General features: G+C 34.1%; 1 protein-coding gene across 2 annotated transcripts in view; it reads left to right on the forward strand.

The window, feature by feature from the left end:
• The window catches only part of LOC119638868 (neuropeptide SIFamide receptor), a 35,719-nt gene that overhangs the window by 3,662 nt on the left and 17,361 nt on the right, over positions 1–14,696 (forward strand). For both annotated transcript variants that reach the window (XM_038035946.1, XM_038035947.1), the window contains exon 2: positions 1–632. This exon is cut by the window's left edge and continues 432 nt beyond it. In XM_038035946.1, coding sequence (XP_037891874.1) covers positions 1–632 — 632 coding nt within the window. The remainder of the gene's footprint in view (positions 633–14,696) is intronic.

Below are 14,696 nucleotides of genomic sequence, written 5' to 3' on the forward strand. Positions count from 1 at the left end.
AATAAATGATTCATCCTCGTCGTCGTATCTGGTAGAAACTTATGCCGATAATTTGTTACAGTTAGAATTGCAGCCCTATTCGGGCTATGTAAATGAATTAAATTCCACAGTAACAATTGATGTCTACAGTACCGCATTTAGTCCGACAATGTCCGCCGTCGCTGCCACTGCTACTGCCAGTAATAGGAAAGAACTAGCAATGGATTCATTGCTAAGCTCCGTTATGACCACTGCCACCGCAATAACTTCTACATCCGACTATAACGTATTAAGTGAATCTGCCGGCCTCACTTATACCAGTGCATACTCTAACAATAACAACAATAATAATAATAATAATAATAATAATAATAACAACAACAACAACAGCGAATCTGCCTATTGGGAATTGGAAACAGCTGATTTCGATTTCCTTTATCGCCACTCGTTAACCATGACCATTGTCTATTGCATCGCTTATGTCATCGTATTTTTGGTTGGTTTAATTGGCAATAGCTTTGTTATAGCGGTAGTCTTACGCATGCGTAACATGCGTACCGTCACCAATTATTTCATTGTGAATTTAGCGATCGCTGATATTCTGGTTATTGTTTTTTGCCTGCCAGCTACACTGATGAGCAACATTTTTGTACGTAAGTATTAAAAGAAAGAAAATTCAATTAAATATTTCTTTAAGAATTTCCGAAAAAAATCGAAACTTGAAAAACAAACACATGTTGTCGGAAAAATTTGAATTTTGAATTTATCGGAACCGAAATCGTCCCTCATTTTGATCTTGCACTTTAGATTGCCTATCTAAGATCATAAAGTTTGTTTTTGTCACCGGAGAGATGAAACATATCTTTACAGTATCATGCTAGGGTTAAAATAGGCGGAGCAGTTTGTAACTTAAGCCATAAATTTAACAAGTCCGCATCGATACCTGTCCTGACCATCATCAAATCGCAACACAGTCTCAAGAATGGTCGTTTCCTTTAGTGTTTCGTACCGTTTCGGCCAACTGATCAAAGACAGAAGATTTCTTATAAACTAAATAAACATTTTACCAAACAGTTGCCTTTGTTTACCTCGTTATTTAAGTTTATATGGGAGCTCAGATATGAACGCCAAGATCAAATCGAAAAGTTTATTAAATGCTGCTTGCTATATATGTAACACTATATTGAAATGGTGTCATCATATCACGCAAGGTGTGCCGGAGACTTCCGTGTTAAAATTGACATAATCCGAGATCAATAACAGTTATTACCGATTGTCAAGAAAATCCCTTCCTTTCACTACCTACTAGTTTTGACGACATGCTAAGCTCACCAATGTCAAAATGACGTCTGCAATACATTATCAGTGGGTGGCTTTGATTCAGAAAGATTTTGACATTGTGGACGCCAATCTGATAATTGTCCATGAGACTTGATCATCAACGCAGGCTCGAACTTTGCCTTCCGAATGGCAGCTATCTGATCAGCTACCCTCTCAAGTCGATCGTACAAAGACGAGTGAGTTTTAGCTTTTAAAATGTTGACGGTGCAAATCACTAACACAATCTTAAACATGGGAAGCTTTCATTAATTTTTGTGTCAAAAAAAAAAAAAGAAGAGAAGAGAAACGCAATTCTTTGATCCCTAAACACACGCATTTGCCATTCAACTTATACTATCGTAAGTGATACGTACCACTATTTAAAAATATCAGAGAAAGCTTATATATGCCTTTTTGCCTGCAGGTGAAGGGGCAACGTGATTTATATATGACATATGAAAATCATATTTAAATTTAAGCAAACAAGGGTAACATTCGTTTCGTGTTCAGTCCTTCTGTCCTTTATTAAATGTCGATATGTATAGATACATGATAGATGTATGTGTGCGGACGCGACTGAATGAGTATGCGGGTCCATGTGTGTGAATGGTAACAATGAATAGCATGTTGTACGCTTACCACGTAAGCGTAAACGTCTAATCTAGCTTTTAGTTACATTAACTTTTCAAAAAGAACAAGCTTCACATTCACAACATGGATTAAGAGTGTGGGCGAGAATTATTTCATCTTTTTACTAAATATATGTAAATATGTACGCTTGTAATTTATTGTATCACGAAAGTGGGGTACACTTACTCACATATACAGATTAGTCTCTTTATAACGTGCTTGCCAAGAATATGAGTTCACAAATTTTGTTATTGTGCCTGCACATGGCATAAAGAAATTTCGGCGACGTTACCTTTTCGTTAACATAAGTCCATGAGAATGCTCGTTTCTCGTCGCGCGTATTTCTTCAATCGGACCCATATGTTATTGAAGTCTGCCTGAAGCTTGGCCAGAGCACTTAAAGCACAAATTTAGAATTAATTAATTATCTATCGTTTCCGTTTTCACTTTCACAGAAGATAAGAACGCACAAGTTACTGCAGAGAAAACTGTCGTATAAGGGTATCTAAGAATATTTCGTAAATCGGTCTACACATATATGGCACACAAAAGCTTTAAAATTATTTTAGGAAGAAGCAGACCTTATTCAAAGTCTTTCTTCTTCTTCTTCTTCTTCTCCTAAATTTTCTTTTATATCCACAATTTTAAAATAATGTACATTCGTATAAACAAATTCAACTTTTTATGTCTTAGTTTAAACAATAGGCAATGGTTAGGCATCAAGAGATTCGTCTGCAACCAAATTTAATTCCGTTCTCACTCTTCCAATGTAATGCTACACGAAAAAAAAAAAGAATTACGAAAATATATTTATAAAGAAAATGAAAAAAGAAAAAAAAAATTCACAAAATTTATATATATATATATATATATAAAAAGAAGAAGAGATATATTTCTGTAAATTTAAGAAACTCAAGGCAATTCATTTTAATGGAAATTACTTTCACGTGCAGATAGAGCCTTTAAGAGATAAACAAGTTAAATGATGCGTTAACTTACGGACCCCAAAAAAGGAAAAAATAAATAAATTAAAATAAAACTTAAGTTGAAACTACATCAAAAAAACTTGAAATTACGTAAGAGCGTAACGAATAAATTCGTTTTACCCAATAAACTCATTAACTTAATTAAAAAAAATAAATAAACAAAAACGTATAACTAAGCGATTTGCAGCATTATCAGGTGCATAAAAGCGATATATTTGGAACTTTGGAACAAGCAACAATTAATGGATGTTAGGCTTTCATTTTGTTTTATTTTTATACCCTGTACACCATTTATTTATGGTACCGAAGCATATTCAGTTTATGCATGTGTATGTAATATCCAGACGAACTTGGCTTGGACCCGGACCAACCTTTTATTATATCGATCGATTCAGAAGTGATTCGAAGCTTGTTTGTCCGTCTGTCTGTCTGTCTTGTTTTCTTGTTTTCAACCCACAGATCGCAATTTTGAGATATTTTAAGGAAATTTCGTGCTCTGACACGGTTTGGTCCAAAGACGAGCACTATTGAAAACAGTTCGGATCGGATCACCTTCTCGACCACTTTTCATATAACCCCTTACTTTGAAAACTCGTTACATGCTTAACAATATTGAGAGAAATGTTGTAGAATGTGTAATGGTGGGCCGTCCTTTTACTTGCGTCATTTGTTTGATTTAAAAATTTGTGCCTAAACGAAACTTCATGTAAGTATAGAATTTGAGGAAAACTATTAGGAGAAGAATGGCATTCTTAATAAAAGCAATTATATGAGGAGATATGAAAAAAGCATTGGCATTAAAGAGTCGATGCTGTGGTAACGTCTTTCACGTGATATTCTTCGCAAATTTAGAGAGATCCGTTTTTAGCTTTCCATCACTGAAATGAAGTCAGAACAAACAATTAAGGATATTATAGTCGGGCAAGACAGCTCGTTAGATACCTTGCACCGCTTCCCCTACACCATAAACCACACATTATTTTCGGGCAAAGGCATTCTTTTCATTAAAGCCCGCTTGTTGGAAGATGCCCAAAACATCACAAGACGCCATTCAAAGTTTACAAGCTCAATGTGCTCTCCAAAGATTTTATTATTTTTCAGTTTCCATCATACAAATGTGGAAGTAAGACTTCCTTTCCACATAATGGCTTGCTTTTTATGAATGGCGTATTACTCATAAGAATTTTTACATGGAGTGAGGTCCCAGAAGCAGACCCAAGTGATTCAAATTTGCTCCACACAACAAATTTTCATTATGGAATATTGACAATTGGGCGTTTTTGGCAATTAAGGCCTCTACTTCCCGAGAAGTCTTATAAGGGGTATCCGAAAAATCAACTCACACGTTCTAAATTCGTGCATTTACTACTATGAATTATACCGTTCCACCATAAAAAGGTTCCGTTTTCGTAGGAATAATCATGCCTGGGTTTTATAAAATTTGCCCCTGGCGAACCAAATTTTTCATAGTAATTCAGAATGTTGAAATGCTTTTACTCAACGACTTTTGTCGGGTAACTTTGGAGAGAACGGAAAGTCGACCGATTCAAACAATTTTCAATAGTGTTGGTCCTTGAGCCAGAACGGAGTCAATGTACCAAACTTCAACAAAATATCTTAAAAATTGAGATGTGGCCGTAGAACACAAAAATACAAGGATAAACCTCAGACGCACTTGCAGACGAACGGACAGGAAAGTTTAATAAAAGGTGGGCTCATCTTATGTTCTTCTGAATGTTACTTGCGTATGCGCAAACTTAACATACCCAGCACCCATTAGGATACAATGAAAGCAATAGCTGAGTAGAAGATTTAAGAAGTCAATCAATCTACGTTTCAGTTGAATCTTACAAACATTTCTGAGGATACCTGAAAGAAATTTATTTATGAATTGAAATTAGAACGCGTTCTCTTGCAAATCATCATCGAGTCATTTGCGATAACAGTTAAAAATTGAAAACAGAAAAATTAGAAAAAAGGGTTTTTTTCTTTTTTAAAAACTAAGCCGCAATAATTTTTAACAAATAATTATTTAATTTTTTTTCACATCATTAACAAACAGTAATGGTTTGGAAATCAAATGAAACAAAAATTTGCCGTAGGTCCAAAAGGTACACAGTAAAGTGAAATTTAACAAAGTGCAAAATGTAAATGTTTATTAAAACTCAAAGTTAAACTCGAATAAAACTTAATCTTAAATTGTTTACAGAGATTAGCGTTAATCACTTTCTATTATGAATTCAATTATGGGGACAACAGCAAGATCCTCTCTGACTGACTCTGAATTTTAAAGAAATAAAAAATAAATTTGTAGAGAATACGGAGCCGACAAATGTTCTACGTTAACATGTACCTGAAGTTTCGAGCAAGAGTTTTATACCCTACGTTACTTGCCGTACGTTTTGTGCGAATGTACGCAACCATCAAGAGAACTCGAACTTATAACGACAGATTGAGAACTGTTTTTTTAAATCGGTTTAAGATTGTTTGTCCGACTGCCTGATATGTGTCCATGCACTTTAGCGTTCAACCTACAATCTATCATTATTTGAAAACTTTGCTATATTTACATGGCTTGGCCAAGCCACATGTGAAATTTTACTGTAAAAAATTCTTTATAAGAAACATCAATGAAAATTGCATTCTGGCATTCTTGAACATTGTGGATGGGATGAGGCCAATTTTTGAGCCCCTGCCTCAAGAACGGTTTTAAGAAACCCGAGTCTTTTAATATCTTATAATGAAAAACGATCCAGACTAGCGGTATGATTGTCTATTTATGTTAAACCTAACAGGTCCATTTTTGAGGCTCCTATCAATGTCAAGTTTCTTATGATAAGATGCTTTTATATAAGTCAACAAATTATAATTTTTGATAAACGAGATAAACGAGCAACAAGCTGTTCGATAGAAAACTATGCTAAATTTCGACGATATCAGTTCACATTTGCGCCTGACTCCGTTCACGTATAAGACTTGGTTTAAAGTGCTTTCATTGTGGGTGTTAGGGCCATCCAAAGGAGCTAGATTAAGAGTTCAAAATTTTTAATTTGAAATAATTGGACATATTGCAGCAATTTGTTCGCTTAGCGTAAAAAACAATATTCCAATTGAAAATGTGACCAAAAACGATCTACACACAAAGTAAATAATCATTTCCGTGTGAACTGAAATAAACCGAGAAATATTTGAAAGTTTTCTCCAAAAATGGTTCTACTTCTTAATTCTTTCCTCATCGTTGTATGCTCTTAAGATTTGGTTTAGCTTTAAAGTTACAGTACAGCAGTAAACCCGGCTTTCTAACGCTTGCGTATATAGTTTGCTTCTGAAAACAAAACATAGGAACACTGATCGTGAATGCATGTATTTTATGAGTTCTGTAAGGCCCCTCCGATAAGTCCGATAAAGACGAGAATAACTCGAGCATATTGCTGTTATCGGGCAAGAGTTAGATGTTATGTATGATCTCTTATGGGAGATTTCCTGCATGCTGCATAACGAGAGAATGGTGAAATTACTGTAACCTCAGCCCAGCATAAAATTTCTTCTCCAATAATCTACTTATGGGCTATGAGCTAAAAGAGATTTATTTCACTTTAGCATAGAATAAACGATAGATGGTGGATGGGTGATGGATGGGTGTTGGATAATACGGGCCCAAAATGTGTACTCGAGAGTCTTATATATTATGTGCGTTCGGAAATAAAAATAGAAATCATTAAAATATCTAAAATGTTGATTGTGTGCTTCGTCCGTAAGAAAGAATAAATTTATTATAAATTTGGAAAAGGAAAAGATAAAAAATACCATTCTTTATAACTCTTTAAAGAGGAGTGCGTAACATGTATTATGCATACAATCATATTATGATGCAAGAGGACAATTTGTATTTTCTGAAAATCAAAGCAAGGATAATAAATTGCGACTTAAATCCAATGCTTATGAGCAATAAAAATTTATTTTAACGGCAGAAAAGCTTTTTTTTCTCTTTTTTTCTTTTTTTTTTTTTTTTGTTAAGCGAATGTCTAAAGGCAATAAATATTTTTTTCTAATCTTTGCTAAATGAGGTCGAAATCTAGTGGAGCGTATAAACGACGGCACACAGTAATTTCTGATTAGAATAAATAAATGAATGTATGAAGATTCTCTTCTGCGAATCTAATAAACATCAATTAAAACCATATTTAATGAGCTCAACTCAACTGTACGAAACGAGATAGAGATGCAAGGACAATCACGATGATTGCCGTCCGATGCTATCAGAAATGGAATCGAAATTACAGCAACAACAATAAAATTTCTAATTTAGCAACAGGCCAACGATATATTTGAACGAATCAGATTTGTAGAAGTTCAGTACTTGGCAACTTGATAGTTTGTTTCTACTCATGTTTTAAGATATCCTTAAATGCTTTGAAAGGAAGAAGTCATTCATTCTTTAAAAGGTCAAGAAGAAGTAATGCTATCTCTTAACGCTTTCGAACACAATGCGCTTTTTCAAGTGAAATCATTTCACAAAATCACTGAAATCACATATCACATATAGTCGATTACATGGTATAAGAGTTATCTTGAGGTCTTTTCGATGTCTCTCAAAGGCGGTGAATTGAATAAAGTACTTCTTCTATGAACTGTACAGGGGACTTGAAATTTTTCCGCAATTTTTCGAATTGTAAATATTAAATCTTAACGAGCCAACATCGTCAAATACGGGGCATCGCACTTTTGTTCAAGCGGTGTATGGCGGTGAATACTTTCACATGAAAAACAACTTCGAGTTTATACTTGGGGGAACCTAACGTTCTCTCGTCATATCAACATATTAAAAAATAAATATGAAAGAACGATTCAACAATACTTTCAATTACTCAGCTTACGTTCACCGGCAGGTATTCGAGCACCATTTTTTTTATTACTTGATCGAACCCCCGGAAAGATCTGCGGAAAGAAGAAGGGATAGGGAAGCAGCAGCAGCCTAGTGGCTGTGTGCATAATCGGTAACCGTTATGCCTTTACCGATTGAGCATTCGCTGTAACTGGGAGCAAAGTAAACTCCAACTCTATTACCCAAAGAAGACAAAGACTTTATACATAAACCAGTAAAGAACAGCAGTTAAGTACAAAACTTTCCTTTTTGATAAATAAACAGCAAAAGTACTGAAGTAATAAGCGTTAAGCCTTAGTAATGACAGTTTATTATTACCCTACTTAAGAAAATGGTCAGTAAAGATTAACGACATAAACGCTTCCATATGAAAATATTATGCGATTGTTAGGCGAGAAAAGGAGAATGATTTCGTTTGTTCGTTCGTTTGTTTCTTATGAAATATTCGACATAAATATTTCATATTTCTCTGTGGTATCTGCCCTAGAAAGACAAAAAAAATTAAAGATTTCATATTCTTTTTGCTACATATTTTTTAGAGTAAATTTAGGAAACGGCAAAGTCTCACCACTTGATTGCGTGTTAATGGCAAGAATTTCCAAAATAAAGAAAAAAAAAAGTGAAAAAAAAAATGTTCGAAATACCCGTCAAGGTTATTAATTGAAGATTTCAATGTCGTCGAAAATGTTGATTACAATTTCCGTTTAGTATCTTTAACCTAAAAAAGCGCGTGTTCTAGTGTCGTATTTTTTAACAAAACTTTCATTTTTTCCTTTTTTGTTTTTTAATAATGAGTGTGCGTTAATGCGTGCATCGTAGAGAGAGAAATGAACAATGAATGCTTCTTATTATACTGCGGGCACAAAAGTTGGCTCTCGTTTTCATCACATGCTTTACGTTAAGAATAGGTTAAGAGAATAGCTTAAGTATTTTAATATAAGACTCTGACAGAGAATATGAGGCCGACAGAACAGATCATATGCTTGAAGTATGGATGAGATCGGATACCCGAGCAAAGTTAATGTAAATGTTATACTTCCGTTTTGTCCATCTTCGCCCCCCTAAAGTGTATAAACAAAGTGCATAAGACGTTAGAATAAAAATAGTATCTTATAATAAATAGGAGTGAGGATTTATCAGTGTTAGTGCTTTGAGAGAGTGTGAGGAATAGAACTCAATCGAGGACATAAATCTTCATCCTATCCAATCTGGAAGCATGGACAGCCGTCCGAATAAAGCTACTTTCTTGTAAAGATCCTGGTAGCGGACAATAAACTAAATATATACCAAAATGAAATGTGTACAGCCTGACAATGCGTAAATAAATGACATAACCAAAAAAAGCCAACAGTGGACCTATCTCTAGTGACCTCTTCTTATAAGCGTCGCTTGTAATGTCCTACTATTGGGGAATCGGATTATAGTGATCGATCTCGAGTAAAATATAAATTTCTCTACTTATCGAAATAAAATTGTTTCCATCGTTATATTGCTGCCGAGTGATGTGTCCAAATGATGATCGAATTCACTCAATGTCGACAGCTGCAGGTCGGCTGTTTAGTAAATATTCATTGCCTGTCATTCATGATAACGTTGACCATAATGTACGATACGAAAATCATCGAAAAACTCTTAATGCCCTAATTGTATACCGTAAAGGCTCACTGCCTTCTCGTAGTAACAAGGCCACACAAATAAATTTGTTCGTTAGGGATACAATTAATTGCAATCTAAAAGAGCTTCTAGCGATAGCAGTATTGATCGAAGGATATAAACTAAGGACATAAAACACATAAAATTTCGATGAGTAAACTATTTTTTTATGTGTCTTTCATAATCTCAAAGATTTTGTCTTTTGGTTTTATGCAAAAGATATTTGTAAATATCCTGAAAATAATGCAATGCAATGCAATATTCATCTAGTATAGCGACCAATACATAAGGCGAACTCTTCATTTGAACTTCTTGGGTGCCATAAAATCAAAGAACTATATCTTACTTCCGTACGTAGACTTCCATGTCAATATTCTGCTGCTGTAAAGTTCCACTTGTTCCGTGTGCAAGCATGTAAAACTGAATTTTTCGATCTCTGCTATCTGTGCGAAGCAATGATTTCAGACTATCACGACAGCATAAAAAGCATCATTAACGCAGATGGGACTTGAATCTATTCATACGACCCGGAAACAAGCGATCAATCGGGCGAATTTCATGCAAAAGTTGAAAAAACTCCGCCAATGTCAAGAATCAAAAATCAAGAAGATGTTAAAACTTTTCTTCGATTATCGTGGTGGTGTGCACTACGAATTCCTTGAGCCAGGCCGAACTGCTGGTAAGAAATATTGTTTAAATTTTATGAAGACTATAAATGCGACAGTGACAGTGATTGCAACGAATAAATAAAGATTTTTTCATATTATAAATAAATTCATTTCACAATTTAATTAATTACATTATTTTTGAAATATTTCCCATTCGACATATGTCAGCTTGCGTTAAGAACTCTGAGACGATTCACCGTCCATAGCGGCAACACATTAAACTTAGTACCACTGCTTACTATATATAAACTTTCTTTCAAGCATAGATGTCCTTGATGGGCAGCGGTGGAATCAGAATGCCGAATTTTGAAGAGCCTTGAGCATTTTCACGATCGTAGGTATGGGGAGAGAAGGCAGTACGAACCAACAATGCTAACCTGCCTTTCCGAAATACTAACTCAAGCCTTGCGTTTGTTTGCTTGTGCGCCTGCATGTGCGTAAAATTTTTAAAATCGGTCCAAATGTCTCTTAAATATTATTTCGAAAAGATTGCACAATTTTCATGACCCGGCGACGACATATGATTTTTCAAAAGCGCTCGTTTCCCTCCGGTCGTTAAATAATTTCTCTTGATATTATTCTCATTGAGGAAGAATGAGAAATTATTGTGAGTTCATCGCTTCATTTGCAGTTCTTTTGTTAACTTCTCGCCAGGTTATCTTAATAAAATCATAACTGTCTTGGTTTTCCATAAGGATGTAATTCTTTTAAATACAACTTAGCAACGAACGATGCGACAAGCACTTATAAAAAGAAAATAGTTTTCTTTCCTTTAAATTAATTAAATATTTTACTTCTGCTTTATTTTCAGTGAGCTTTTAAGTGAAGTTCTAGAAAAACCTCGTAGTATAAAAGAATTACCGGAATTTCTTTTGGGGGGAAATATAAAATTTCTTTATTTCTTAGACGCCGCATTCGTTGGTAGGGCAACAGAGCCCAGACTGCATATATACATATATATTTCGTAGGCTTGATTACTGTGTGACCTTCACCTTTTTCGCAGAATTTTCCTTCGTATGAAGGAGGAAAATATGTAGTGGCACCGTTGCCCTAGTCGTGACGTGTAAGCTGAATGGAAAGAAAGTGTAAATAGATATTCGAAGCGCAGGTAGTTTTCATATAACGATTTTATTCCCTTTCTTCTCCAGAGTTTTTGAACATAGAATTCTACAAATATGTACATAATCGATATATCTCGGATAAAAAAGTGTACACGTGTACATACAATCCGTTTAAGAAAAATTTTATGGTTTTACGAGGGGTTAAGGGCACGTCTTGAATGAGATAAATGTGCGAAATATCATTTGAGATTTAGATTCGATCAGACCGTCTATCATATTATCCTTGGCAAATGTAAAAGCTAGTTTCTAGCCCGAGTCTACAGATCAAGCTTTGAAGTATACATTATGCCACTATGAAAAATATATGGCGATAGGTGGTCTCAACTATTCCTTCCAAGGCACCTATAACAAGTTTATTTATTACTTTTAATCCTCTATAAAAAGTGTTTAACAATCTTTATGATATTCCTTTGTATGTCGACATCCCTTACTTAAAACGTAATCGGCTAATTTACGAAGACATTAAACGGCATCTAAAACAATTTGCATGTTTATCAAATAATTTAAATTTATATATGATATTTTTCTATTACGGAGGCTCAAATTTAAAGGCAACAAAGCAATAATTCACAAGCGATAACAATGATACCCAGCAATGACCTCAGATATATTAAACGCCATTTACATAAGCGATCCTAAAGTATATATAAAAAAAATTTTATTTTCATTTTTGGGCCCATATGCGTGTATGTTTGCTCGTGGATTTCTTAATGTTAAGTCTAATCATTTTAAAAATGTATTTTTCTTTCTTCTGCTTCTTTCTTCGACTATTTATAACGTATCATTTTGGTTTGAAAAGGTTCTTCATTGAATTTAAGTATAAAATGATAAAATCTGCGATGAATGGAGCGAGTGAAGTAAATGTTTTATATGTATACATTTTCCTCTCCCCTTAATACGTGGGGTGCTTATAAAATCATAAAAATGGACACTAAACCATACATATACGTATAATAAATGTTTTCTTCTTTTTCCTTCGCTTCTATATACTTTGATGATACCACTTGTGGTTTGTTACATTTTCTACATAAACACACAAGTTTATGTTAGATATTATTTAGAGAAAAAAAAAATAAAAAAAGTAAGAAGAATAAGAAAATTATATTCGTCTATCGCCGAATCCCTTATACCTTCCCTTCACTTTCATTTTCAAAAAAGACCCACAAGGAGGAAAAAAAATGAAATTTCGATACTCGATAATAGAGGGCGGACATTGCCGAGCTTTGTATCCGTACTAGAGCATCACTCGTAGAATATATGCGGAAATATTTCTCGCTATACCTGCTGTAGTTTACAAGGAGCGAATGAAAGCATTCTTTGGCTTTGAAAAACCAAACTATGTTCTAAGCGTATATTGGCCTGAACTTACCTTTGAGTTATTTTGAATACCTGTCCGGCTGCAAGAACTTCGATTAATTTTGCAAAATTTGAAGAAAAATGTTTACTACACACATCTATATAGACGGATGGACGATAGTGTATAGTGATCGATTCAGAATTTTGTACATAGATTAAGAACATATCCTATGAAGCTTCCTTGTGGTTGTTGCCAAGGTTTAGGCAAAACCGCTATACCTTCAACCTTAGGCCGATTGATGCAAAAAAGGAAGAAAATACTGTGCGCTTCAAAACGAATCTCAGACGCGTATGTGTGTGCATCCCAACTCTTAACAATCTGCCTAAATGGGAATTTTTCCATGCATGTGAGACCGCCTATCGAAGGCACTAATGGGCGATTTCTAATACTTTTCAAGGAAGATTAATGTTTAAGAATAGTGTGTGATACATAAATCTATCGCATCACCAACCCCAGTAGCCTTACTAGCCTCGATTGTTATAGTAGAGGCCTTCACAGAAAATTGGGGAAAATATCTTCAAACACAACCCCAAAATAATGCTTTTGTAAAGTAATGACAAAGACTTTTTTCGACCCTAATGTACGACTATCTTCACATTAATCTTTTCCGTATGATCATCATTGTAAAAACACATTGATCCTTTCCATAGACTGTGCTATTACTAATGACACTTTCAAAAGTTCCTTAGTGCTTTTATTTGCAAGAAATGAATTTTACAAGCAACCATGTCCATCTTTAAATTTGCCTTGTAACGGACTAAAAAAAAGAAATCATAAAAATTAAATTTCATCTTTCTATCAAACATTTCGCAATCATAAGAGTCCGAAACACAAATAGACGGATAGACGGACACGAATTTCATTTCTTTCGTGTATAATGCGAGTCTCCGGTCTGCAGTCAAAGAACTGTCAAAGCTGGTATACCGTCCTTTTTCGCTGATGGGTATATGAAAAGAAAAAAAAAAGAAATGAACACTTGGAAGACTTAAACGCTCAAGCACACAATATATTCGTTACTTGTAAAGAAAAATGTCAAAAAAAAAAAAAAAAGAAAAAACACTCATACACAATCCCAAGTATACCTCTTCATTCACATTTTCTTCCATATATGCATTATGCATATATCGTTTATGAAAACATATACATATGCAGCTTGCATACATGAATACGTGCATATGTTATACCCTTTAACTAAAGGATCATCGACACAAAACTGACCTAATTTCTTCTCAGTTAACTTAGGCGCAAGGCTGGCGCATAGAAAAGTTTGCTTTTTTTTTATTTTTGTTTTTGCATTTTTTTCCTTTTTTTTTTGCTTTTTTATTAGCTTCGATTCTTATAATAGTTGTTCTGTTGTTCTGCATGTTATAAGGAGCTATAGAAATGAAAATTGAGAGACAAGGCGCGAGAAAAACAGAGAGAGAGAGAGACAAAGAGAGAGAAAGAGAGAGATTCTCTCAGAGCAAATAATTGAGAATAAGTTTTATGAGTTAGATGAGTTAAAAGGTGAGAATAATTTTTATATAGCGGTAGAGCTTTTTTTAGTGGGTCAGTGGGTGAAATAAAAGTAATTCAGTACGGATTTATACACATAGATTGTCTCTATAGGTATGTGCTTATAGAAACACATGTCTGCACAGGTAATTTATAGAATATATATATATATATAGGTATGTATATGTTTATATCTATGTGTGAGCACATTTTATTTGGGTGAGTTTTTGAAATTTATGTTTGTGGATGATTTGTCTGACTATACCTACAATATACACTTGTATATATCTATATTTATTTACATGTACATAAATATATATATACGTATATATATATATATGTGTTATAAGTAATATTCAGGTATGGGTTAGTTGTGGTTGTAGCTGTAGTTGTAGCTCAACACACATAAGCTTTTGTAATGCGTAACTATTTTTGATTACATTTTCATGAAGGAAAGTTCTCATCACATTAACGAAAACAACAAGAAAATATAATAAAATAAGTAAATTTACTAAAAATACATATGTGTATAAATTAGTTTTTCATGCATATATACACGAACCTGCATAGAACCCTCTTTGTATATTGTATTGTGCATTACGA

This window comes from Glossina fuscipes, unplaced genomic scaffold (assembly GCF_014805625.2).
Source record: "Glossina fuscipes isolate IAEA_lab_2018 unplaced genomic scaffold, Yale_Gfus_2 110, whole genome shotgun sequence".
NCBI classification, from domain to species: domain Eukaryota; kingdom Metazoa; phylum Arthropoda; class Insecta; order Diptera; family Glossinidae; genus Glossina; species Glossina fuscipes.